A 25,672-nucleotide genomic window follows, 5' to 3' on the forward strand; every position below is an offset into this window, starting at 1 on the left:
AAGCAAGGAAATGGATTCTCCCCTTGAGCCTCCAGAAGGAACGCAATCCTGCCAACACCCTGATGTTAGTCCCGGGAGACCCACTTCAGACTTCTCACCTCCAGAATTACCAGATGACAAATTTTTGTCAGTAACTTGTTACAGCAGCAATAGGAAACTAGTCCTGACGCGAATGAAATGCTGGTTCTCATTTACTTGTTCATTAGTGCAATAAATATTTATTCAGAGCTGCACTGTTCTTGGATCTAGGGATACACCAGTTTAAAAAAAAAAAAAGACACAACATCCATGGTCCCTTGGACCTTACATTCGGGGGGGGGGGGCAGACAGACAATAAACAAGTGAATGTCTAATGTATTTGATGATATAATATGTCCTATGGCTAAAAATAAATCAAAATAAGGGGAATAGAACGTGTTGTGTGATGAGAGGGAGGGATGACTTTATACAAGATGTTTGGAGAATGCTGTTCTGACAAAGTGACATTTGACACCTGTGTATCTGGAGCAAAAGCATTCCAGGCAGGAGGAAGAGTGAATGCAAAGGCCCTGAGGCAGCAAGTATGATATAAATAATTGCGCTTTCTACTTTCTACTGGTGGCATAATCCTAGGAACTACTACTGTGGTTTGTTGTCTATATTTATAATCAAAGGAAATGCTACTTTAATGTTAGAGGTTAGCGATTTTTTTTTTCCTATTCAAATTCACACTGAATTTGGCTTCAAATGTGGTTGAAAACACTAGTAGAATCAAGACATTTATCTAATTTTTTAAATAAATAGTACTGCAGTAAGTTAAAGTAGGACCCTATCCTCAAATCCCTAGAAACTCTCTCTTTTCAATTCAATTCAAATTTTAAGTACCTACTGTGTACAGAGAATTCCATGTGCCAGATATAAGCAAGTTTAACAGCAAAAGTCATGGAAAGTCAATGACAACATGGAAGTAAAGCAAGTATTCCTATAATTATTAGAGGAAAACCTGCCCTCTAACTTAAAAATGGACATATTTGTGTTCTAAATGTAATGAAATCAAACCAAGATGGGGGTGGGGCGGGAGGAAATGAGGCATATAGGGTTTGCAAACATGACAACAGTGACATCTAGCGGGAGCTACGTGGTAAAGCACCTCAAGTACCTACTAAGAAATGCTGCAGGCAGAAATAAGCAAAAACACAGTCATCAAACATTTATTGAGCAGCTTTTGTAGATTATTATCTCATTAGGCCCAGGCTGGCATCCCACTCATGTTCTCATGTTCCTTTCCTTCCCCTGGCTCCGTCCCACACTGTGATGGCCTCGTGTGTACACACCTAAGCCAGGTCCCAGGTACAGAGGAGGTAAAGAAAATGACTCTGGCTGCTCTTCCCTTTCTCAGAAAGACTGATTAGAAACTCAGTGCTAAAGTAAAAAGCCATGCAAATATGAGATGACCAAATCTCGGCAAGGGGTATTTGTCCATGGGGACAAAAAAAAAGGTGTGCACAGAAGTAGGTTATAATAGTGGAGACCTGGGGGTGGGGTCATTCAATTCCCCCTAAATTACTTCCGTGTTCTCTGCCCTTGAATCACTCCTTTTTCCTTCCTCTGACAAACCCCAAATGCTTCAGATGTAGTGAAAGGGCCATGAGAGAAGCAGAAGGGTAGAGGAAGAAGTAAGATGGACAGCGTTTGGAAGAAAATGAGGTCCCTGGGCCACCCCTCAGACCTGGAGCAGCACACACTCATGGCAGATCCACCCTGCAGAGGAAGGGCAGCCCCAGGCATCGCTCCCCTCTGTCCCGAGCCCCGAAACCCTGGGGCCTGCTGGGTGGTCAGAGTGCAACAGCTGGAGAAGCAGCCCGTGCAGTGACATGAGTGGGGCCATTTGTACAGGGAATCCCTGAGTCTCAGATACCGACTGTAAGGCCTCCAAGGGTACAGGGAGGTCTCCAGGGGACACTCCACTAAGCGTCATGGACTCTTCAACCAGTGGGACAGACATGGCCAGAGGAGAGCTGTGGGAGCGGGGAGGGTTCTTGCCAAGAGTTAAGGGTGTTCCTGCTCTTACCTTCCACCTTTTTACTGCATTTCCTTGTTGTGACCATTTTCATGACTGCAGCAACTCTTTCGACATTCATGCAGCCTGTGTGGGAGATAAGTGAGAACAATTCTCTTCCCAGAAAAATGCAAGAGAGGTGTTCATCGTGGCCCTGGAAGCCACAGGGCAAGACCTAGGCTCAAACTGGGCTCAGGACAAAAAAAAAAAAAAATGCTTAGAGAAGACAAATTTTCAGAGATGAGTGGGACTGGAGTCCAGACAGCCCTTACAGGAAGTTCTTCCTTTTCTAAAATAATCTCAGGATCTTCTTGAGATGCCAGAGGTCAGGGAAGTGAGACCCAGTAATGACAGATTACATTTCCCATCAGCCTAGTGGGAGGGAAAAAGAGGCATGGAAGAGGGAGCGGTTTAAAATGTTTTCCAAATAATCAGCATAAAAAAATCTCCCTGCCAACTAAAGTCCCGGACCACATGGCTTCACCAAGGAATTCTACCAAACATACAAAAAAGAACTCATACCAATCCTTCTCAAACTCATCCAAAAGACTGAAGAGGAGGAAATACTCCCAAACTCATTCTGTGAAGCCATCACCCTGACACCAAAATCAGACAAAGACACTACTAAGAGAGAAAATTACAGGCCAATATCGTTGATGAACAGAGATGTAAAAATTCTCAACAAAATATTAGCAAACAGACTCCAACAACACATAAAAAAGATCATACACTATGATTGAGCTGGATTCATCCCAGGGACACAGGATGATTCAACATATGCAAATCAATCAATGTGATACATCACATCAACAAAAGAAGGGACAAAAACCACATAATTGTCTCAACAGATGCAGAAAAAGCATTTGATAAAATCCATTTATGATTAAAAAAATACTTTTACCAAAGTGGGTATAGAGGGAATATATCTCAACATCATAAAAGCTATTTATGACAAACCCACAGCCAACGTAATACTCAACAGTGAAAAGTTGAAAGCTTTCCTGCTAAAATGTGGAAGAAGACGAGGATGCCCACTCTCACCACTGCCATTCAGCATAGAATTGGAAGTCCCAGCCACAGCAGTCAGACAAGGAAAAGGGGGAAAAAAAGATCCAAGTTGGACGGGAATAGGTCAAATTGTCACTGTATGCAGAAAACCCTAAAAGCTCCACATAAAAACTACCAGAGCTGATAAAAGAATTCAGCAAGGGAGCAGGATACAAGATTAACATGCAGAAATCTGTTGCATTTCTTTACACTAACAATGAAATATCAGAAAAGGAAAGTAAAGAAACAATCCCGGTTAAAACGTATCAAAAAAACAAAAAACAAAAACTTAGGGATAAACTTGACCAAGGAGGTGAAAGTCTTATATGTTGAGAACTACAAAACACTGATTAAGAAAATTCAAGATGACTTAAAGAAATGGAAAGGTATCCCATGCTCTTGGATTGGAAGAATTAATATTGTTAAAATGGCCACACTACCCAAAGCAATCTACAGATTTAATGCCATCTCTATCAAATTACCCAGGATGTTTTTCACAGAACTAGAACAAATAATCCTAAAATTTATATGGCATCACAAAAGACCCAGAATTGCCAAAGCACTACTGAAGAAAAAGAACAAAGCTGGAGGAACAACCCTCTCAGACTTCAGACCATAGTACAGAGCTATAGTCATCAGAACAGCATGGTATTGGTACAAAAACAGACATATGGAGCAATTGAACAGAACTGAGATAAACCACCACACCTACAGTCAATTAATCTTCAACAAAGGAGGCAAGAATATACAATGGAGAAAAGACAGTTTCTTCAGCAAGTGGTGTTGGGAAAAGCTGGACAGCTGCATGTAAATCAGTGAAGTTAGAACATTCCCTCACACCATACACAAAAATACTCAAAAAGGCTTAAAGACTTAAATATCAGACAAGACACTATAGACCTCCTAGAAGAAAAAGTAGGCAAACATTTTCTGACATAAATTTTAGGAATGTTCTCCTAGGCTAGTCTAACAAGAAAATTGAAATACAAGCAAAAATAAACAAACAGGACTGATTTAAACTTACAAGCTTTTGCACAGCAAAGGAAGTCATAAACAAAACAAAAAGACAACCTACAGAATGGGAGAAAATATTTGCAAATGATGCAACTGACAGGGGCTCAATTTCCATAATATACAAACAGCTTATACAATTCAATAACAAAAAAATGAACTACTCAATCAAAAAAATGGGCAGAAGACCTAAATAGACATTTCTCCAATGAAAACATACAAATAGCCAATAGGCAAATGAAAAGATGCTCAATATCGCTAATTATCAGGGAAATGCAAATGAAAACTACCATGAGGTATCACCTCACACCAGTCAGAATGGCCATCATTCAAAAGCCCACAAACAATAAATGCTGGAGAGGGTGTGGAGAAAAGGGAACCCTCCTTCACTGTTGATGAGAATGTAGGTTGGTACAGCCATTATGGAAAACAGTATGGAGATTCCTCAAAAAACTAACAGACTTACCATATGATTCAGCAATCCCACTCCTGGGCATATATCCAGAGGGAACTCTAACTCAAAGATACATACACTCCAATGTTCACAGCAGAACTGTTTACAATAGCCAGGACATGGAACCAACCTAATTTCCACCAACGGATGACTGGATAAAGAAGTCATGGCATATACATACATACAATGGAATACTACTTAGCCTTTAAAAAGAATAAAATAATGCCATTTGCAGCAACACTGATGCACCTGGAGATCATCATTCTAAATGAAGTAAGCCAGAAAGAGAAAGAAAAATACCATATGATATCACTTATATGTGGAATCTAAAAAAAAAGCACAAATGAACTTTTTTACAAAACAGAAACAGATTCACAGACATTTAAAAAAAAAAAAAACATGGTTACCAGGGAGATAGGAGGTGGGAAGGGATAAATTGGAAGTTGGAGATTTGCAGATACTAATCAATATATATATAATAAATGAACAACAAATTTATACTGTATAGCACACGGAACCATATTCAATATCTTGTAGTAACCTATGCTGAAGAAGAGTTTAAGAACAAATGTATGTATGTTCCTATGTGATGGAACTACTGTGTTGTACACCAGAAATTGACACAACATTCTGAAATGACTGTACTTCAATAAAAATATATTTTTAAAACGAAAAAAAAAATTTAAAGAACTCAGAAGCAAGGGAAAAAAATAAACAACAAGGCCCTACTGTATAGCACAGGGAATTATATTCAATATCTTGTAGTAACCTGAAATGAAAAAGAATATGAAAAGGAATATATGTATGTATATGTATGACTGAAACATTATGCTGTACCTTGGAAACTGATGCAACATTGCAAACTGACTATATTTCAATAAAATTTTTTAAAATTTTGTAAAATGCTATTCATTTTAAATGTGTTAATAAATTACAATCTGCACTGGATTAAAAGCAAAAGTACCACACCCTACTCCTTGCCATCCAGTGTCCTGTTCCCCAGAGGCTACTGTTCCTAATTCCTTTAGCTCTTTCTTCTGGGTGTCAAATCCATATCTCTACACCATAGAGCTTCATTACTCAAAGGTCCCATATTTGTGAGTGGCTGACCAGCTGAAATGTATTTGTAACTCCAAAATTAATATTCAAGGCGCTTTAGCGGTGGACAATAAAAAATGTGAGTCAACTCTAACAGGCTGGTGCCCATCGGAGGTGGAGCAAGGCAGCGTTCTGCCTTCTTGTTTCAGCTTTCATACAGGTGTTATCAGAAATAATCAATAAACAATCTATAATAGGAATAGAAAAGTTTTATTTGACCCAAACTGAGGACCATCATCAGGGAGACAGCCTCTCAGATAACTCTGAGAAACCGCTCTCAAAAAGTACGGTTTTCAGCAAAGTTTTATTTCTTGTCAGAACAAAGAACATCAAAAAAAAGTCAGGGATACATTCCTTCCAGATTTCAAAAATAAGCAGATCAGCACATACACAGTGAGTCAGTATGTCCTTGGCATCCAGGAAGGGAGTCTTATCATCAAAGGAGTAACAGCATTGGTGGACCAAGAAGGGAAGCATTTAATCTTTATTTTTAACGTGAACCTTCTTTACTTCTGGTCAATGCAACCTTTTCTTTAATGATTAAACTACACGCACAATGCATATTTAATGGGCCACAAACAGGCTGTTTTAGTTAGCCTCAAGTTTAAGCTAAATCATTTATAACCCAGAATGATTTCCCCATACGTCAATATGGGAAATTTTCTTCCATTACAGGGATGACCAGAGGATGGAGACCAGCAGGCAGTGCCATGTCCTGCAGACAAAGCTCCAGCTCTGGGACCACCGGGACGGAGTTTGAATCCCAACTCTGGCACCCATTAATGAGGCAGTCTCAGGTCAGTCGCTTAACACTTTCGAACCTCAGAACATTTTTAAAAATAGAATCTACCAGCATGAGTTGGTTTAGATTTAAGACTACGATCTACGTGAGACACGTATATGTGTGTATGTGGGTATACGTAATTTCCCTAAGAGCAATGGTTCAGTATTGGCTAATTCAGTGTTCGTGGCAACTTTACAGAACATAATTCCCATGAACAATGAGAATCAACTGTATATAATATGTGTCTACTGCTAATTCCAACTGATTCATTTTAAATATCATCTGTGGACTTTAAGGTTTAATAGATGAGTATTCAGTTCTCTTACAAAGCTCCCACCTCCCAATATAGGTACATCTAGATTTATTTTTATTTTGGTTTTTCTCTCGGTTACTTCTGTTATTTCAAGTAATATACTGATACTTGTTTATCCGCCGCATCTTGCCAGCCCACGCTGTAACAGGAGGCTCTCGGCACCTCCAACATCTGTCTTCATCGTTCGTTTCTTCCACCTCCAGGCTCCATCCTCTGTGCCTGCATTTTTGCATTGTTGAGTTTGACTGCAGGGTTATTCTCTCCAACCAGTTCTCTGATTCTCTGACACAAAATGAGTGTCCCTCAATTCAATTCAGTTCTGACACTAACCACCCAGAGTAGCCGCAGACCCCACAGGTTTAAGAGCCCAGTGCCACCAGACTGCCCTCGCTTCAGTCGCCAGCTGGAAGAATTGCATTCCCAAGTTACCTGTCCCCTGTCTGACGGGACTGCGAAGGCAGGGATTCCCACAGTCCCCTCCCTCACTGCCCAATAATCTGCTCGAAAGACTCACAGAGCTCAGAAAAAGGCTGCACTTCCTAGTTCAGTTAATTAGAAAGGATACAAATGAAAAGGCAGTTGAAAGAGGTACTTGGGGGTGAGGTCCAGAAGGGTGGGAAGTGCAGGGGCCTCCGTCCTCCTGCAGCTGGGGTGCATCGCCCTCCTGGCACGTGGATGTGCACCGACTCAGAAGCTCTCTGAAACCGGGCATTGAAGGTTTCATGGAGGTTTCACTACAAAGGCCTGATTGTGGCAGCTGGTGATTAGAGGGTGGTGCTGAAAGTTTCAAGATTTTAATCAAGGCCTGGTCTTTCTGGCGACCAGCCCCCATCCTAAGGCTGTCTAGGGCCCTGCCAAGAGTCACCACGTTACAACAAAAGACACTCCTGTCACCCTTATCACTCAAGAAATTCCAAAGCTTTAAGAGCTCTGTGTCAGGAACCGGATGAAGACGAAATATCTTTCGTATTATATCACATTGACAATATTTACATTCTGTTCCAGAACTACATTAAAAGTTACGAGACTTTTCTTATTTGCTTTGTCATAGATTAATTTTTTGAAATTGAAAAAGTTATTCGTTACATTTCCTTTTTCATATCCATTTGTTTCCTGAATATTCTAATTGACTTTATTTCTTCTTGTACTGTTTTCCTTTACCACATCCCAAATCTTTTTCTAAGTTTCCCACAACATCAGCTATTCTGTGATGTCTTCGTTTGCCCCAGAGACTCCCTCCCAGGGCACTCAGTTCTCCTTTTCTGGATTGGGTCTCCTGTTTCTGGCATCCTAGGTCTTCCTCTTTCTTCATTCACATTCTTATTTTCTAGAGTTCATTTTGAGAACGTTTCTAAGACAGGTTATGTGAAAATGAAATTTTCCGAGCCCTAGCATGTCTGAAACATATTTGATTGATAATCTGACTGGGTAGAGAATGTACATTTGGGTTCCCTTGCAGTTAAGCTGGTTTTTCTTACTAAAAGCTTTTAGGTTTTGGGTTGTTTTTTTTTTTTTTTTCACATTTCCATAGTGATCTTGCATTTCACAATGCTGTGCTTTGGTGTAGCTATTTCTTATTTATTTGATGGTTTCCAGTAGACGCTTTAAACTGGACCTTGGTGTTCCTCACCTTTGGGCAGTTTCTCACACTATTTCTGTAATAATTTAGTCCACTATATTTCTGCTCTTTTCTTGTATTGATCCTCTAGGTTTCTTTTTTTTTTTTTTTACACATTTTTTCCTATATTGCTCCTATATTTCCAATTATTTCAATAAAACTGTAAAAATAAATAAATAAAATAAAGACTTTGAAGTCTGTTTTGCTCCCATCTTGGAGGATTTCCTTAAATGTTTGATAACATTTGAGAATGAGGATTTTTTTTTTTTTGATCTGTTTGGAGGCTCAAGGGTTTCACTGTTAAGCTTTGCTTTAAGGTAAGTGAGTGGGGAATTGGCCTTTATACCAATTAACCTTTTTAAAGGAGACATTTAAGTTCTAAAGAGCAGAGCCCTCTGGATTTTGGGCGGTAAAGTGGAGATCTGGCAGCTGTACGCTCAGCCTAAATGCGATAATAAGGAAATTGACTGCTCTTCATAGAGACTTTCTATTCATTCCCTTGTTTTTGACAACACATCCTCCTTCCACTGTCTGTCACGCCTGGCATTTCCAGGACCTGAGTTTCTCTGAGAATATTCTGGAACACCTCTGTTACATCCCCATTTTCACATACACTGCCCTGCTTCATGACTAACCGCTCCTTCTTCAATTTCCTTTCTTCTAGGGAATCTTGAAATCCCTCACTGGCTGATGGCCTTTCTCCTGTTCACTTTTGTCTTTGTAGGTTTATACCTTTTAACAAAAAGGTTTAGACCTTTTCAATTTTAATACTATAATTTTAGCCGGAAGTCAATAGGAAGCAAAGATGAATATGAGGAGCCAATCAACCATCTTCAATCAAAATATCAGTAAATGAAGTTAGATTTAGAAAAATAGAGGACTATGGCTGTTCTCACACTCAGCATTCTGGATTTTTCAAAATCATACCTGCCACTGTAACAATAGCTGGTGTGTACTGAACATCTATTACTAGAAAGTAGGACAGAGATTATTCCAGTATTTATAGAGCACCCTACAAGTGCACTGATTTGGAAAAAAGTTCACTGTGACCCTTCTACTAATCTAGGTATAAAATGTTGCATTTTCCCTCTGTTGCAGTTTGGAAAAGTTAATAAATTCCTACAGGTTCACCTAAGTGAGATTCCTCCCCATCTTTGGTCCCTTACCTGTAAGCAAGGCAGGAGGAGAGGTGCGCACAGCCCTACCTCCCCAGGATGCAATGCAACATCTTCGGAGTCTCTAATTCCTCCTCTTTCTTATTCATTAATTACTCTAGTGATAAATAAATTTACTGAGCCATGTTTCAGGCTCTGTGCTCAGTGCTTTAGAAACATTCTCTTATTTCACAGCACCTTACGAGATGGCTATTAGTGTTACGCTCGTTTTGCAGAAGCAGACACTGAGGCCCAGAGAACCAGGCTAACACACGCCCAAGCCCTTGGATCTGCTGTGTCAGCAGCACCCGTAGGTGAACCTGGATCGGTCAGTTTCCAAATCCTGAAACTGACCACCTGAAACTGAAACCACCACGCTGTAAATTCACTGCCAGGGTATGAATACTAGACAGGGTCCCCACATCCCAACCCAGTTTGAAAACCTGAGTTACAACAAACAATCATCTGTACATGGTCTTTCCTCCGTCTGCTCACTGGAAGGTCATGGCTGGATCCAGAACCCCCAACACTCTTTACCTTCTTAGTGTGCTGTTCAGGGTCAGAGCAAGATCCTATTGCCACCCTCCACCTCCTCCTTATTTTGAGTAATTTTAGACTTACAGAAAAGTTACAAAAATAGTACACAGAGAACCTGTATGCCCTTGTACATAACAGCAGTATCATTATGGAAACCAGGAAATCAGTACTGAAATAATACCATTAAGTAATCTATTGCCCGATTCATATTTCACAGGCATTCCCACTGACGTCTGTTCTTTGTTCCCAGGTTAAACCCTAGAATCTGACAAAAGAAATTTTCACATCTTGAGATACAGGCAAGTCATCCTGGCTTATATATGAGTTAACTTGAATTTTATGCTGACTAAAGTAGCCTGTTTTTGCCTATCAAACATATACTGTACATTTGCTTTAATTATTAAAGAAAAGGTACATTGACCAGAAGTAAAGAATGTCCATGTTAAAAGTAAAGATTAAATGTCCCTCTTCCTGGGACGCCAAGCGCTGGTCCTCCTCTGACAGTAAGACTCCATTCCCGGGTGCTGAGGCCCTACTGTACACGCACGTGCTGGTCGAGGTTTTGGGGGTTTTTTTTGAAATATTGAAGAAATGTGTCCCTGACTTGTTTGACATTCTTTGTACTGACAAGATATAAAACTGACACTTTTAAATATTAGCAATTTATTTTGTAAACTGTCCTTCAATCTGGGTTTATCTGACGTTTTCTCGTAATTAAATTGAGCTTAGCTACCTGGGACAAGAACACCACGGAAGTGACACTGTCCCTTCTCAGGTGTGCCAGGTCGATGCGCATTATTACAGATGGTGTGCATTTCGATCACTTGATTACGGGGATACCCGCAGTTTCTCCTACTCTAATGTTACTGTGTATCTTTCCCTATGTAATTGACAAATACTTTGTCGGGAGATACTTTGAGACCACAGAAAATCCTGTTTCTCATCATAATTTTACTCACTAGTTTTAAAATCCATCAATGATCCTTTTCTATGATTATTAGATGGAAGCTTCAAGTACACCCTGTCTTTGCATCTCACTCACTTCTAAATTAAACCTATACCTGTGTGTACCTGAGTGAAATGGTCTAGGTCACAGGCCTCTACGCCGGCTGCAAGGGAGGCTGGGGATTTGAGTTCTGATTTCTAGACTGGAGAAATGACAAAGGAATTTCTACAGATGTAAAGAGGACTTTCCAAGGGTGGTTGGTAAGCAGCCATGAATATGAATGATGTCTGCTATCATCAGCAAGATATTTTAAAGTGAGAAAAACCACAGACACTATGGATGGAGTACCATCACTTGTATAAAAAGCAAACATAGTCTGCACACATAAACTATCTCTGGGAGGTTCACGGGGAAACTAGTAACAGTTTTCTCCGGGGAAGGGAACTTTATTATCAGGAAAGAAGGAAAATAATGATTAGTAGATATTCTTTTGTGCCCTTTGATTGAGATGGATACAAAGGACAGAAGAAGAAAGAGGGGAGGGAGAGGGAGAGGTACCATCTTTCATGCTTCTTCTCAGTGCCAGGTTCCAGAGTGGCCCACAGCAAGGCCTTCTTACGTTCCTTTGCTGTTCCTCACCCTTCTTCCTCTGGTGCCTGTAGACACATCAGGACACACCCTCTCTGCCCTCGCAGGGAGAACATTTTAGAACTTGCCTGGGCATAGAAAGTGCTGATTACCCATTCAGCTGGAAAGGAGGGTGTAGCTGTAACAGGCACATTCTGCTTCTTTGCACTAAATACAACATGTTCTCCACAAACGTAAACACAGTCCCTGAGTCCCAAGGACTCGGCGAAAATAAAAATGCATTTTAGGTGACTGTGGCCGTTTCTTAGTTGCCAGATGTGCAGTATGTTTATAAGCCGAAAGAAATTTACACTGGGTAACAGCTGATTTGTTTTGTCAAATAAACCCATCAATCAGGAAACTAACTCCACCTCTTCTCTCCTTCAAGCAGCTTTCTCAGTCTAAGTTAATTATATAGAATCTTTTACACCTCGAGGGCTCATCTGGTAGAAATGGTGTTAGAGGAATTGTCACCTGTGATTAAAAAGTTAAGGTAGCTAGGACGTTCAAAGGCCCTTCACCGCTTTATTTCCCTTTTCTGTTCTGTGAGTAAGAACACAGACACATCTCCCATCCATTCCTGTGTACTTGTTACTGAGTCCAAGCTTGTTCTGCTCACCACATGACAGGCCAGTAAATTGAGAGATGAGTTGTTAGGGTAAGGAATAGTGACTTGTACTTGAAAAGCCAGCAGACCAAGAAAATGATGGACTATTGTCCCAAGGAACCATCCTCCCTGAGTTAGAATTCAGGTTTCTTTTATACTAAAAGGGGAGAAGGTGTGGCAGGTTGTTGCAAAACTCGGTACCAGAATCCTCGGTGCTTGCATTTGTCCACTAGCTGAGGGCTCCATGTTCCTGTTACCCTCCAGCAAGACAAATGTTATTCCCTGTTTTGCAATTTTTTATCTCTATATGAGTAAAAAGTGTTATATCTTCCAAAGTCAAGCCTGAGATAAAAGAAATAAAAGCAAAAATAAACAAGTGGGACCTAATTAAACATATAAATTTTTGCACAACAAAGGAAACTATAAACAAAACAGAAAGACAACCTACAGAATGGGAGAAAAAGATTTGCAAATGATGCGACTGACAAGGGCTTAACTTCCAGAATATACAAACAGCCCACAAAACTCAATAACAACAACAAAAAAAAAATCCAAAAATGGGCATAAAGCCCAAACAGATATTTCTCCAATGAAGGCACACAAATAGCCAATAGGCACATGAAAAGATGCTGAATATCGCTAATTACTAGGGAAATACAAATCAAAACTACAATGAGGTATCATCTCACACGAGTCAGAATGACCATCATTAAAAAGTCCACAAATGATAAATACTGGAGAGGGTGTGGAGAAAAGGGAACTCTCCCACACTGTTGGTGGGAATGTAGTTTAGTGCAGCCATTAGTTTAGTGTTTACAGAAAACAGTACGGAGATTCCTCAAAAAACTAAAAATAGACTTACCATATGATCCAGCAATCCCACTCCTGGGCATGTATCCAGAGGGAACTCTAATTGGAAAAGATACATGCATTCCCAATGTTCACAGCAACATTATATACAATAGTCAACACATGGAAGCAACCTAAATGTCCACCAACAGATGACTGGATAAAGAAGTTGTGATATATTTATACAATGGAATACTACTCAGCCACAAAAAAGAATAAACAATGCCATTTGCAGCAACTATGGATGGATCTGGAAATCGTCATTCTAACTGAAGCCAGAAAGAGAAAGACAAATACTGTATATCACTTACGTGTGGAATCTTAAAAAATGACACAAATGAACTTATTTACAAAACAGAAACAGACTCACAGACACAGAAAACAAACTTACAGTTACCAGGGGGAAAAGGGGTGGGAAGGGATAAATTGGGAATTCGAGATTTGCAGATACTAATTATGATATATAAAACAGATAAACAACAAGTTTCTACTGTATATCAAGGGGAACTAGATTCAATATCTTGCAGTAACCTAAAATGAAAAAGAATATGAAAAGAAATATATGTATGTGTATGTATGACTGAACTATTATGCTGTACACCAGAAATTGACACAACATTGTAAAATGACTATACTTCAATAAAAAAAAAAGAATGCAAATTTTAAAAAAGAAATTAAAAAAAAAAAAGTCAAGTCTGGGAGACACAGCCTTGAGAATGGGCTATCATGCTTATTTCAGGTTTGCTCTTCTCTGTTACACACTCACATCCTGTATGATAATACAGACATGACAACTTACTTATTGAGAGTAATAATTCTCACATCAGTTTTCAGTAACTATCTGATAATAGTTATTGTTTCAATATTTGCACCTGTGAACATGCGGATTTTTGAGATCAGGAGATACAGCTCCTAAAGCACAGTAACTATCTGCCAACGAAAAAAAATTCCTTAAAACAGTTTTCTAGAGACTACAGGTTATTATAGGCAAATATTAAGCTTTATCCAACCCTTGCAATTCCATCTCAGAAGTCCCCTCCTTTCTGAAGCCTCAGCTCATACTCTCCACCACGTCTGGCAGAGGGAAACACCCCTCTTCTGAATTCGTTAGCATCACAGTTATGATCTGAAGATAAAGTTTATGCCTAATCTGAGTATTTTCAGCACATGTTCCAGTGCCTAGCTCACAGTAATGCAGTGACTGAATGAATAAATAAGCTTATTCATTGCTTGATGAATATGTATGAATTAAATAACGGACTGAAAGTGTTGATTCAGCTTGTTTTTTAAGAGGGGTTCAGGTGAGTACTGCTTGTTTATATATGTAGGAAATTTTGAAGTCCAGAATACACTTTTTATACACTTCTAAACCAGAACCTTGGGGGGATGAATTGGGCCTGCATCACAAGAATAATAACCAGGTAGTAAGCAAAAAAAATTAAAAAATAAAGCCTAGGACATTCAATATGGATGAAACTCAGAAACATAATATTGAACAAAAGAAACCAGACACAAAGTAGTATATATTCTCTGATTCCATTTGCATATGGTACAGACATCAGCAAAACCCATCTAAGGATTAGAAGTCAAGATAATGGTTACTCTCAGTGGCAGGCGGTAGTAACTAAAATGTGGGATGAGGGAGTTTCTGGGGACTGGCGATGTCTTGTGTTTTGATCTGAGCGTTTACTGTACGAATGTGTTCGGTATGTGAAAATTCATCAGCTGGTATTCATGATTTGTGTTCTTGCATACAAACATATAATATCTCAACTAAAAGCTTAGAAAATAATTTAGGCCAAGCAGAAAGCATAAAACCAATTAAATTGTTTAGCATACTCCAGATATTTTCAACTACAATAAGAAACTAATTTGAGATAAATAAAACCATTACTACTTCATCATAACATCCAAGAGCCTGAAGACAGTCTATGATCTAATCACCCATGCACAGTCTCCCGAAAGTCAGTCTTATAAAATTTCTGCCCAAGAGAAGAGTATATTTGCCCAGTCGGTGTTGGGCACCCAGAGAAGTGGGACCAGATGACCGCTGGCCACATTCCCATAGTTGACAAACTACCAAATTAGGGAATTTAGTTTCGAAGTTTTGATCATTCTAAAGATAAAAATCCCGTATTTGCCGAGGATTGTTCAACTGACCTTTTCAAATTAAATTTAAAGTACTTTCAAAAGCATAATAATGGCTAATATGATAATGTCCAAACAAAAACAAGGATTCCACTTCTAAATTTTATAACATTTTAAATTAATATATAAGTTATCTAAAGCTTTATGTACTTGATGAAAATCGCTAAAGGTTGTATTATGCTGCGTGAAAGTCCTCCTTGGACTGAATTTAATTCTGTCACGGAATGGTGACTGGAATCCCATCCCTCTAGCCATTTTACAGACTATCATTTCCAGGTCTGTTTTATAACCGCTGTATCCTCCAAGCTCAGCCCCAGGCCTGGGGCGTAGTAAACACTCCACAATTGTGTGTAATCTGGGAGAAGGCAGTTTGAGAGGGTGTGTAAAATACGCCCAAGGTCACCCACCTTTCCCGCTCTCTTTGGAAGTCTGTCCAACCGGAAGGTGAGTGGCGGGCTGGGCGGTGAGTCCGAGGTGAGCCACCCAGACTTCCGCGTGGGGCGTGGCCTTGGGGCGCCCCCCGGGTCTTCCGAGGTGCGTGTTTGGGGCGCCTCACCCTTCTCAGGGGTTTGCCTCACCCTCTTACTCAGAGATGATCCGCTTCTTCCACCTGGCGGCCACAGGTCCGCCGGGCTCCTTAAGGAGGGGCGGCGGTTCCCGGCTTCCGGAGGTGGACGCACCCCGGGGTGTCAGTGATGGTTACACCCGGAGGGCCGGGAGGACTTAATCACCCGGCTAGTCCCGGGCAGGCCTCGGGAAACTGACGGCGGTCCAAGGGGGTGGAGGTGAGAGGTCGCAAGAGGGGCGCGGGGCCGAGCACCCGTCCGGGTTCTCCGCGCCCTACCGCCGCGTGGCAGCCCCGCGAGCCCCCTGTGCGGGTCACGTCTGCGGAGCGCCCCCTCCCCCGCAGCGGGACCTGGCGGGCGGGGGCTGGGCGTGCCGCCGCCTGCCCGCCGCGTCGGCGGGCCGGTGCCCCGGGGGCCGCGCGGGGCGGAGACGGGCGGCGGGGGCGGGCGCCAGTCTCGGCGGCAGGTCCGCACGCAGATCCTCGCCCGCTGCAGCCTCTGGGAGCCGCCGCCGCCGCCGCCGCCGCCGCGCGCCCCCTGGCCCCGCCTGGGTGGTCTCTGCCCGGGTCTCCAGGGGCGCGGCGCTGCACATGCCCGGCTGCGAGGCCGCACGCCGCGGGTTCGGGAAGGGAGGTGGGTGCCGAGGGGCCCGGGCGGGGCGGGGGGCGGCTGCGACGGGCAACGCTGGTTCTGGAGACCCCTGCCCCCGTCCTTTCTGCAGTGCTCGCACTTAAATAGCTGCTGAATTTAAAATCATGTTCAGCTGTGACCACCTTCTCGGGCCTTGCGCGTCTCGCCTCGCAAAATAAACTCTCAGTCCAGCAGCGGGTCCTGCCTTTACGGGGGTAAGGAGCCGGTTTCTCCCACCCACCGCACTCCCCTGGGCCCCAGGACCCTGCGGAGCTGGCAAAAGTCAGGCCGAGTGGCCCTCGAACCCACCCGCTTTGTGATCTTCCAGGGGAAGAAACAGGGGCGATTTCCCCGTCTTTCAGTCTCTCTGCTTGCCTGTCTCTGTCAGTCTTGCTTGAGTTTCCTATAAAGGACACGATGAAGTGGACCCCTGGGCTTCCCAGGGAAGGCAGGTCTGCTGGTGCGCTTTGCTTCTTATTCCTGTCCTTTAACTTATATGTGCTTTCCCAGTTAAAGTTTGCTGCTTTTCTCAACAAGTAACAGCTTGCTGCACAAGGTGCACTCAAACATGAAGGCGCAGAAAGATAGGAGAGGAATGTGGGGAAACCAGACTGTCTAATTTTAACCTGATTTCGTTGTAAGGAAATCACCATCTATTGCCTAAATGAGAAGTGTTTTGATTGCCCAGGTTAGGAAAAGAACTCTCTGCTCACAAAACAAGCAGTAAGGAGCCACCTTTAAAAAAAAAAAAAAAAAGGTTATATTCTTTATGTACAAAACACTTTAAATAACTAACCTCAAATCATACTATTTTAGAAACTGTAAGGATCTTAAGGTCAAGTACTTCAATGCCATGTTAAGTTTGGATATGAAGGAAGTATCTTTATTGTCTCCTCACTGGGAAAGATCTATGTTAGTAGAAATGCTTACTGAAATTTTAGTTCATATGGTTTTAAGATGTTTTATTTCATATTGTCATTGCAGCATTACCAAAGACGTGTCCCGCTGTGGTGGTTAAGAGTTTGGAGTTAGAACCTGGATTTCTGTTTGCACTCCACCACCTAACTTGCTGTGTGGTTTTTGATTAAGTTCCCTAACCTCTCTGAGCCTGAGTTGCCTCATCTCTAAATGGGATTGCTGAGAGGATGAAGGTGATAATCAAGGATAGTAGTTAACACAGATAACTACTCGGTAAGTAAATGATAAATGATACCTGAGGCTAATGACAATGAGGCGAGTGGCTAGGCCCAGTATAATCATTGCACAGCACTGCCCATGCAGAAGGTCTTTATGGGTGCCTCTGTGCATTGGGAGGTGCAAGCATTACATCATTGAGACCCTTCTAGTCATAAGAACATAAGGAGCTACCTCTGAACTCTTGAGTTTGATTCAAACAAATGAAATCTGCCCTAAACCTATTTAGATTTGCAGCATTTATCTATTTTGTGATTCTGTTTTGCTTACAAATGTGAACGGTTTCATATGAACACAAAATTGGTATAACACTGGTTAAGTATTGCTTTCTTATACTTTTTTTAACTTTTTTATTGAGGTATAGTTGATGTACAATATTATATAAGTTACAGGTATACAATATAGTGATTCACAATTTTTAAAGGTTATACTCCATTTATAATTATTATAAAATAGTGGCTATATTTCCTGTGTTGTATAATATATCCTTGTTTTATACATACTAGTTTGTACTTCTTATTCCCCTACCCCTAACTTGCCCCTCCCTCCTTCTCTCTGCCTACTGGTAGCCACTAGTTTGTTCTCTATATCTGTGAGTCTGTTTCCTTTTTGTTATATTCACTAGCTTGTTTTATTTTTTTAGATTCCACATATAAGTGACATCATACAGTATTTGTCTTTCTCTGACCTATTTAACTTAGCATAATACCCTCCAAGTCCATCCATGTTGTTGCAAATGGCAAAATTGCATTCTTTTTTATGGTTGAGTAGTATTCCATCATATATACATACACATATATAGAGATATATACTGTATCTTCTTTCTCTATTCTTCTGTTGATGGACACAGGTTGCTTCCATATGTTGGATATTATAAATAATACTGCAGTAAACATTGGGGTGCATGTATCTTTTCAAATTAGTGTTTTTGGGTTTTTTGGATATATACCCAAGAGTGGAATTAGCTGGGTCATATGATAGTTCTATTTTTAGTTTTTTGACAGACCTCCATACTGTTTTCTGTAGCAGCTGCACCAACTTACATTCCCAGCAACAGTGTACAAGGGTTCCCTTTTCTCCATGTCCTTGCCAACATTTGTGATTTGTGTTCTTTTTGATGATGGCCACTCTGACAGCTATGAGGTGTATCTCATTGTGGTTTAATTTGCATTCCTCTAATGATTAACGATGCTGAACATCTTTTCATGGGCGTGTTGGCTTCTTTGGAAAAATATCTGTTCAAGTATTTTGCCCATTTTTTAATCAGGTTGTGTTTTTTTTATGTTGAGTTGTATGAGCTGTTTGTATACTGTGGATATTAACCCCTTGTTGGTCACATCATTTGCAAATATTTTCTCCCATTCAGTAGGTTGTCTTTTCATTTTGTAGATGGTTTCCTTTGCTGTGCAAAAGCTTTTTAAGTCTAATTAGTTTCCCCTTATTTTTGCTTTTATTTCCTTGCTTTAGGAGTCAGATCCAAAAATAATATTGCTACAATTTATGTCAAAGAGTGTTCTGCCTAGGGTTTCTTCTAGGAGTTTCATGATTTCTGGTCTTACATTTAGGTTTTTAATGCATTTTGAGTTTATTTCTGTATATGATGTTAGAGAATGTTCTAATGTCATTCTTTCACATGTAGCTGTCCAGTTTTCCCAGCACCACTTATTGAAGAGATTGCCTTTTCTTTGTTATATACTCTTGCCTCCTTTGTTGTAGATTAATTGACCATAAGTTTGTGGATTGATTTCTTGGCTCTTTGCTCTGTTCTGTTGATCTGTGTATCTGGTTGGGTTTTTTTGGTTTTTCTTGTACCACACTGTTTTGATTACTGTAGCTTTGTAGTATAGTCTGAAGTCATGGAGCATGATTCCTCCAGCTTTGTTCTTCTTTCTCAAGATTTTTTTGGCTATTTGGAGTCTTTTGTGTTTCTGTACAAATTTTAAAATTATTTGTTCTAGTTCTACGAAAAATTCCCTTAGTATTTTGATAGGGATTGCATTGAATCTGTAGATTAGCTTAGGTGGTATGGTCATTTTAACAATATTGATTCTTCCAATCCAATAATATGGTATATCTTTCCATCTGCTTGTGTTGTCTTCAGTTTCTTTCATCAGTGTCTAATAGTTTTCTGAGTACAGGTCTTTTACCTCCTTAGGTAGGTTTATTCCTAGGTATTTTGTTCTTTTTGATGCAATGGTAAATAGAATTATTTCCTTAATTTCTCTTGCTGATAGTTGTTAGTAAAAGAAATGCAAAAGATTTCTGTGTATTTATTTTGTGTCCTGCAACTTTACCAAATTTATTGATGAGCTCTAATAGTTTTCTGGTGGCATCTTTAGGATTTTCTCTATATGGTATCACATCATCTGCAAGCAGTGACACTTTTATTTCTTCCTTTCCAATTTGAATTCCTTTTATTTCTTTTTTCTTCTCTGATTGCTGTGGCTAGGACTTCCAATACTATGTTGAATAAAAGTGGCAAGAGTGGGCATTCTTGTCTTATTCCTCATCTTAGAGGAATTGCTTTTAGCTTTTCAATGTCAAATATGATATTATTTACACTCAATGGTGTTTGTCATATATGGCCTTTATTATGTCAAGTTATGTTCCCTTTTATGCCCATTTGCTGGAGAGTTTTTATCATAATTATTGCTTATTATTAAAAATAATGTTTCTCGGGGGTCACCATAGTCCTGGCTTAAAATTGCTAATATATATTAGAGATAAAGGTTTTAATGACATTCTTTTTAAAAATCAGTTTTATTGAGGTATGATTTGCATACAACCAAAAGCATCAAACTGTACACTTAAAATCAATGCATTTTATTGTATGCAAATTATACTTCAATAAAGTTTTTTTAATTGTCAAGGATTGTCATAATTTGTTGCCTGTTGCTAAAATATGTTCAGAGAAGATCAAGAAAAGTCAGTAGAGAAGGATGAATGGATTAGACAGGCACAGAAAGTAAATAGCCAGGTGGTCCTGGGGGTGGAAAGGGGAAGTACATAAATTTAGAAAGCTTGAGGTCATTTTTATAGGAGTTTTTGTCTTCAAAGTTAAGATGCTAAATTTCATATCAGGAACCCCACAGCATTTTTAAGAGGGGGTAAAATGAAAAAAAAAAGAAAGAAAGTTTTCTCTGCAGTATCTACTTGGCAAGCCCCAGTCTCCTTCTCACATTCTGGTCTATCTGCCTTTCTACACGCAGACACCTGCATTTGCCAGGATGCTCTCATCCAGTGACTTTGCCTCTGCTTCTTGGGAGCTCGTGGTCCGAGTTGACCATCCAAATGAAGAGGAGCAGAAGGACATCACGCTGAGAGTGTCTGGAGACTTGCACATTGGGGGAGTGATGCTCAAGTTAGTGGAACAGATCAGTAAGTTACCACTTCTTTATTGTTTCCCTACATTTGAAACCCTCTCTGTTGCATCACCACTAAATGGGTAATCTGGGTTGTCTGATCATCTAAGTTTTTCTGATTATCCATCCTGTAATGTATCCTCTCTGCAAGAAGAAGAGAAATAGGGAGCCATGAAAGAGCCCAAACAGCCCCTTGGACCCCTTTGTGAAAACTTGAGTCTTTGATAGTAAACTAAATCTCCCCAGTAGGTGTAATAACATATTTACAAAAGAACAGTGACATCTAGGGTGACTTTACACCTGGGGCCTTAGGCTAGTGTGTGATTCTCTGTTGATGCTTAATTGCTCCATGATACAGGCAGTTTGGTGCCAACGTGTCTTTTTTTTTTAATTGAAGTATAGTTGATTTACAGTGTTGTGTTAGTTTCTGGTGTACAGCAAAGTGATTCAGTTATATATATAAATATGAAATATATATAAGATATATATGTTTTACATATATAAGAATGAAAAATAAGAATATGAACAAGAATATATAGAACATATAATAGAATAGAGAATATATATTATGTGTGTTCCTATTCTTCTTTCACCATCTGTCCACCATTTGCTACTCGCCCTGTTTAAACAAGGAAAGAAGTAAGTCTTCAGGGTCAGAGTCTTCACATCAAGTGTCAACATGATGGACCTAGAATTTAATATTATTCTATTTTCTTTGTATTTATTTCTGTCTTCTATTTAAGCCATAGATATTGGCTTTTCATTTACACTAGTGATACAGTATTTTTAAGTGATTCTTCATGAGAGTAAAGAATTTCATCAGGAACAAAATTTGCATGTTTCTGTGCCGTCCAGTTTCTTAATATAAAGAAGGTTAAGGTCCAGCCTGTCTTCTACCTGCCCCGCCTTAGGGACTTTGAAGAGATGCCGAGAGCTGCTGAGCCGTGGGCTGTAGGCGGAGGGGGTGGGCGCTGGAGGTGGGGTGCCGTTTTGCTCGCGATGGAATTGCCTCCGGGCTGCGGGGTGCCAGCTCTCACTCTGCTCCACGGGGTTTCCCGTTCTTGCAGACATACCCCAGGACTGGTCGGACTTTGCCCTTTGGTGGGAACAGAAGCACTGCTGGCTTCTGAAAACGCACTGGACTCTGGACAAATGCGGGGTCCAGGCAGACGCAAAGCTCCTCTTCACCCCTCAGCACAAGATGCTCCGCCTCCGCCTGCCGAATATGAGGACGGTGCGGCTGCGGGTCAGCTTCTCGGCCGTGGTGTTTAAAGCTGTCGGTGACATCTGCAGAGCCCTGAGTGAGTTTCGGGGGCGGGGAGGGGGGCCGCGCCTGTGCCCTCTGGACGCAGCAAAGGGGGACAGGAAAATTACGTGCGGCTTCCGCCCACAAGCGGTTGGCTTTACCGAACACTTCCCTTGTTAGGAGCACACTTCCAAAGCCCAGTTCTGGGCACTTCAGCCGTTTCAATGGGGTTAAACGAAGTGGAACATTATTGGAATAAATCAGATTCACTTCCACAGAGCTTAAAACTGTTTCAAAAGAGGTTTATAAACAGAAGAGACAACCCCATTAAGATTTCCCCACCAAAACTCATTTCTCTAAGCCATTCTGACGTCATCCTTATACTTAAGACAAACAAAGAGTCCTATTAAATCATTATCACCACAGAGCTGATGCGTCTTTATTGTTTTTGAGATAATGGTGTTGCAATGTCTTATTGCTTCCCTAACACTTGGCTCTGGTAAATAGCTCTGGCTAAAAAATTCATGTGTGGACTTTATTTAAAACAGAAAAGTGCTCCTAATTATGGATCGGAAACTAATTCTTATGGGTCGGTGTCCCATGAGTTTAACAGCCATTAGGACCAACACTGCCCAAAACATTTCGTCTCGGTGGGACTTCAATATTGGGAGTGAACCGTGTGTCATGAAGGTGTCCTTATTTTATGGTTTTTGAAAGTGCGTAGGTATATTCTTTGGTCCCAAGGCTAAGATTAAGTGTTTGAACACAGTCTGTACAATATATGAGTAAATAATCTATCTTCCCCCTTAAACTGTAAACTGCTCATTCATTCTTTCGACAAATATATATAGTTTGATTTGGCAGACGCTGTGGTGCGTGCTAGGGATTGGTTAGCAATAAAAATAGCCCCAAATCCCTGCCTGCCTTGAGCTAGCATTGCAGCATACAGAGACAGAAGATAAATCTTGTAAAAAAAAAAAATGTTAAAAGGAGACAGGTAGGACGGGGAAAAAAGGAAAAAGTGTAATAGTGTAGACAGGATTGAAAGTGCCAGTGTTGGGTAGTGTGCTGGTGTGGTATAAAATAGGTTGAAGACAGACTGTTTCTTGAGCACGTCTGTGTTTCTAATCCCCAGCACATCAGCTGCTTAGTAACTGTTGACAGAACAAATGAATGGAAGCTTCCGTTACAGAATGTAAATTGCAGAATTGTCCCCGATGCATAGTGAGCAAATGACAAGCACAGGGCATGCTGTTTCTGGGGATAGTCTAACAAGGGTTTGAAAACAAAGTCAATGAGTAAATAAAATTGTACATTCCACCTGCCACAGTGGACTGCAAGCACACATTGTAGCGGGGGCCAAAACCTTGAGGTTGTGAAATAAACAAGCATTCATTCATTCTTCTCTTTTCCAGATTATATCTCCATGGTAGTTCTAAAGGTCCCAATTCAGTATTTCTAATAATCACTTTTTGTATTTCACCAATTGAAGCTAAACCAAATTTAGCAATATAACTTTTCCCTGGAAGAAAAGAAAAGACACAAATCTTGGGCTTGGTGATTATCGGTGGGGTTTTTTTGTTTTGTTTCTAATGCTTCCACCAGAAATTTTGATTCATCTCCAGGTTTTACATGTAAATTATGTATTTGGAATGGTCACAGGTGTGTGTGGCAACCTGACAATCAGGCTTCCTGGTTACTGGGAGGGACTTGGGCTGAACTGCCAGCCGCAGCCTCGGAGCTAAGCGGTGTTTGAACTCACAAGTAGGCGGACCTATGAAATCAGTGCATCTACCTCCAGGAAAGCTGCCCAGAGACTCCAGCATCCGCTCTCCTTGGCTTTTATCTGGGATCATAGCATCCCAGTGTGCTTACTAGTTATCAGATTGGAAATGGCAATTATATTTGATTAATGGAGGAAAATGGGGACTATCTTCTTAGTTTGAGTTCTCCAGAAGCAGGCCCTGAAGTGAGAATTCAAGTACAAATATTATTAATTTTAAAGGGATGCCTGGAAACCCTGGCTGGGGGTTGGGAAGCGAGACTGGGAAGAGAAGGCCCATAATAAGCGAGTGTCACTAATCTATTCACACTGCAGGCAACTGGAGACCACCTCGGAGCTGTGCCACTCAAGGGGCATGGGAGCTGGGGTGTTGATACCCCTCTTGTCACACATTTAGGGCTGCTCTTGGGGAACATCAGTTCTCTGGACTGGTGTGGCCTGGTGCATCTGTATCTGGGCCATGCAGACTCTGGCATCCCGAGCAAGCCCTTGGACAGAGAGACACACGTCCTAGCTGGCACTGGGAGTCGGGTCAAAGCTGAGGCCAAGAGAAGGGCAGGGCAATGATGTCTGCACAGGGAGGGAAGGAGCTATTGGGCATGTGTAAAGAAAGGCTCTGAGGATCACTGGTCCATAAAGGAAAAGGGTGGGGTCCTTGGTTGTTGTTTAAAAACTAACAAAAGAAAAAGAAAGGAAGGAGGGAAGGAAGGAGGGACAGAAAAATTGGTAAAAAAATACATGACACAAGAACAGTGAAATTGTGCTAGATTGAATCTGCTTCCCCTGTTTGATACACACACACACATCCATTTTGGGGATCACTGGTCCCATTCAGTTTCTTCAAAGGGGATGCAAAAGTAAACTAAACTAAAGTTCCATTTAATTCTGAGGAATTCCCTGAGAAGTGGTTTCAGATGGCCAGCATGGCTCTGAGTCTTAGAAGGAATTCTCTTTTTACTTGCTGCTTTTCTTCTTTTCTTTTTCACATTGAATGTTTTTTTAGATATTAGAAGATCAGAAGAACTTTCCTTGTTAAAGCCTTCTGGTGAATATTTTAAAAAGAAGAAAAAAAAAGAAAAAAATAATAAGGACCCTGTAACTGAAGATATTTTAAACCTAGAGGGCTCTCCAACAATTTCGGGTCCACGAGGTAAGATTCGTCAGAGGTGTTTTGTTGTTTTAATTCATTATTAAATCCAAAAATGTTTGTAATTCTTAAGTCCCAAGAACTCTCCTCCCCTCTAGTCAGCCTTTCCTCTCTCCCCCAAACAAAGAAGGACTAAAACTGAGAGTTCCTGTGATGAGGAAAGAATTTCCAACTACTTTTAGAACGAACAGAAATGTGTTAACAAGGTATGTTTTCTAGCTCATTATGTTAATTGTATACATTATGTTGCTGATGGAGGCAAAACTTCAGTAGAAATGGCCGTGAAATTGTGGGATAGAGATTTGTTGGATCACTCAAATATGCTTCTCTTCCTGGTCCTACCTGCACATGACTCTTCCTGAATTCAGTTCACATTTTGCTTTGGGCGTGGAACAGGAGGGGCGGTAACAATTTTGGAAAGGCGTCATCCTTTTATTTTTACAGGCGTATCTCAGAGATATTGCCAGTTGGGTTCCAGACCACTGCAATAAAGCAAGTCACACAAACTTTTTG

At 40.8% G+C, this 25,672-nt stretch overlaps 1 protein-coding gene and 1 long non-coding RNA gene across 13 annotated transcripts in view; one reads left to right on the forward strand and one right to left on the reverse strand.

The window, feature by feature from the left end:
* LOC123613607 (uncharacterized) overlaps positions 1-15,856 on the reverse strand; it is a 387,060-nt gene extending 371,204 nt beyond the window's left edge. For all 9 annotated transcript variants that reach the window (XR_012500541.1, XR_012500538.1, XR_012500539.1 and 6 more), the window contains exon 1: positions 15,639-15,856. This is a non-coding gene — a long non-coding RNA (uncharacterized LOC123613607). The remainder of the gene's footprint in view (positions 1-15,638) is intronic.
* The window catches only part of FERMT1 (FERM domain containing kindlin 1), a 38,849-nt gene continuing 28,919 nt past the window's right edge, over positions 15,743-25,672 (forward strand). The window contains exons 1-5 of one of the 4 annotated variants that reach the window (XM_074346942.1): positions 15,743-15,765; positions 17,412-17,618; positions 20,831-20,999; positions 22,051-22,284; positions 25,016-25,162. In XM_074346942.1, the coding sequence (XP_074203043.1) occupies positions 20,849-20,999; positions 22,051-22,284; positions 25,016-25,162 (532 nt within the window). In that variant the 5' untranslated portion in view covers positions 15,743-15,765; positions 17,412-17,618; positions 20,831-20,848. Of the gene's footprint in view, positions 15,766-15,876; positions 16,017-16,288; positions 16,431-17,411; positions 17,619-20,830; positions 21,000-22,050; positions 22,285-25,015; positions 25,163-25,672 lie in introns of those variants that run through there. The other 3 variants (XM_045508588.2, XM_010972716.3, XM_074346943.1) reach the window with 3 other exon arrangements.

This window comes from Camelus bactrianus, chromosome 19, assembly GCF_048773025.1.
Source record: "Camelus bactrianus isolate YW-2024 breed Bactrian camel chromosome 19, ASM4877302v1, whole genome shotgun sequence".
NCBI classification, from domain to species: Eukaryota; Metazoa; Chordata; class Mammalia; order Artiodactyla; family Camelidae; genus Camelus; species Camelus bactrianus.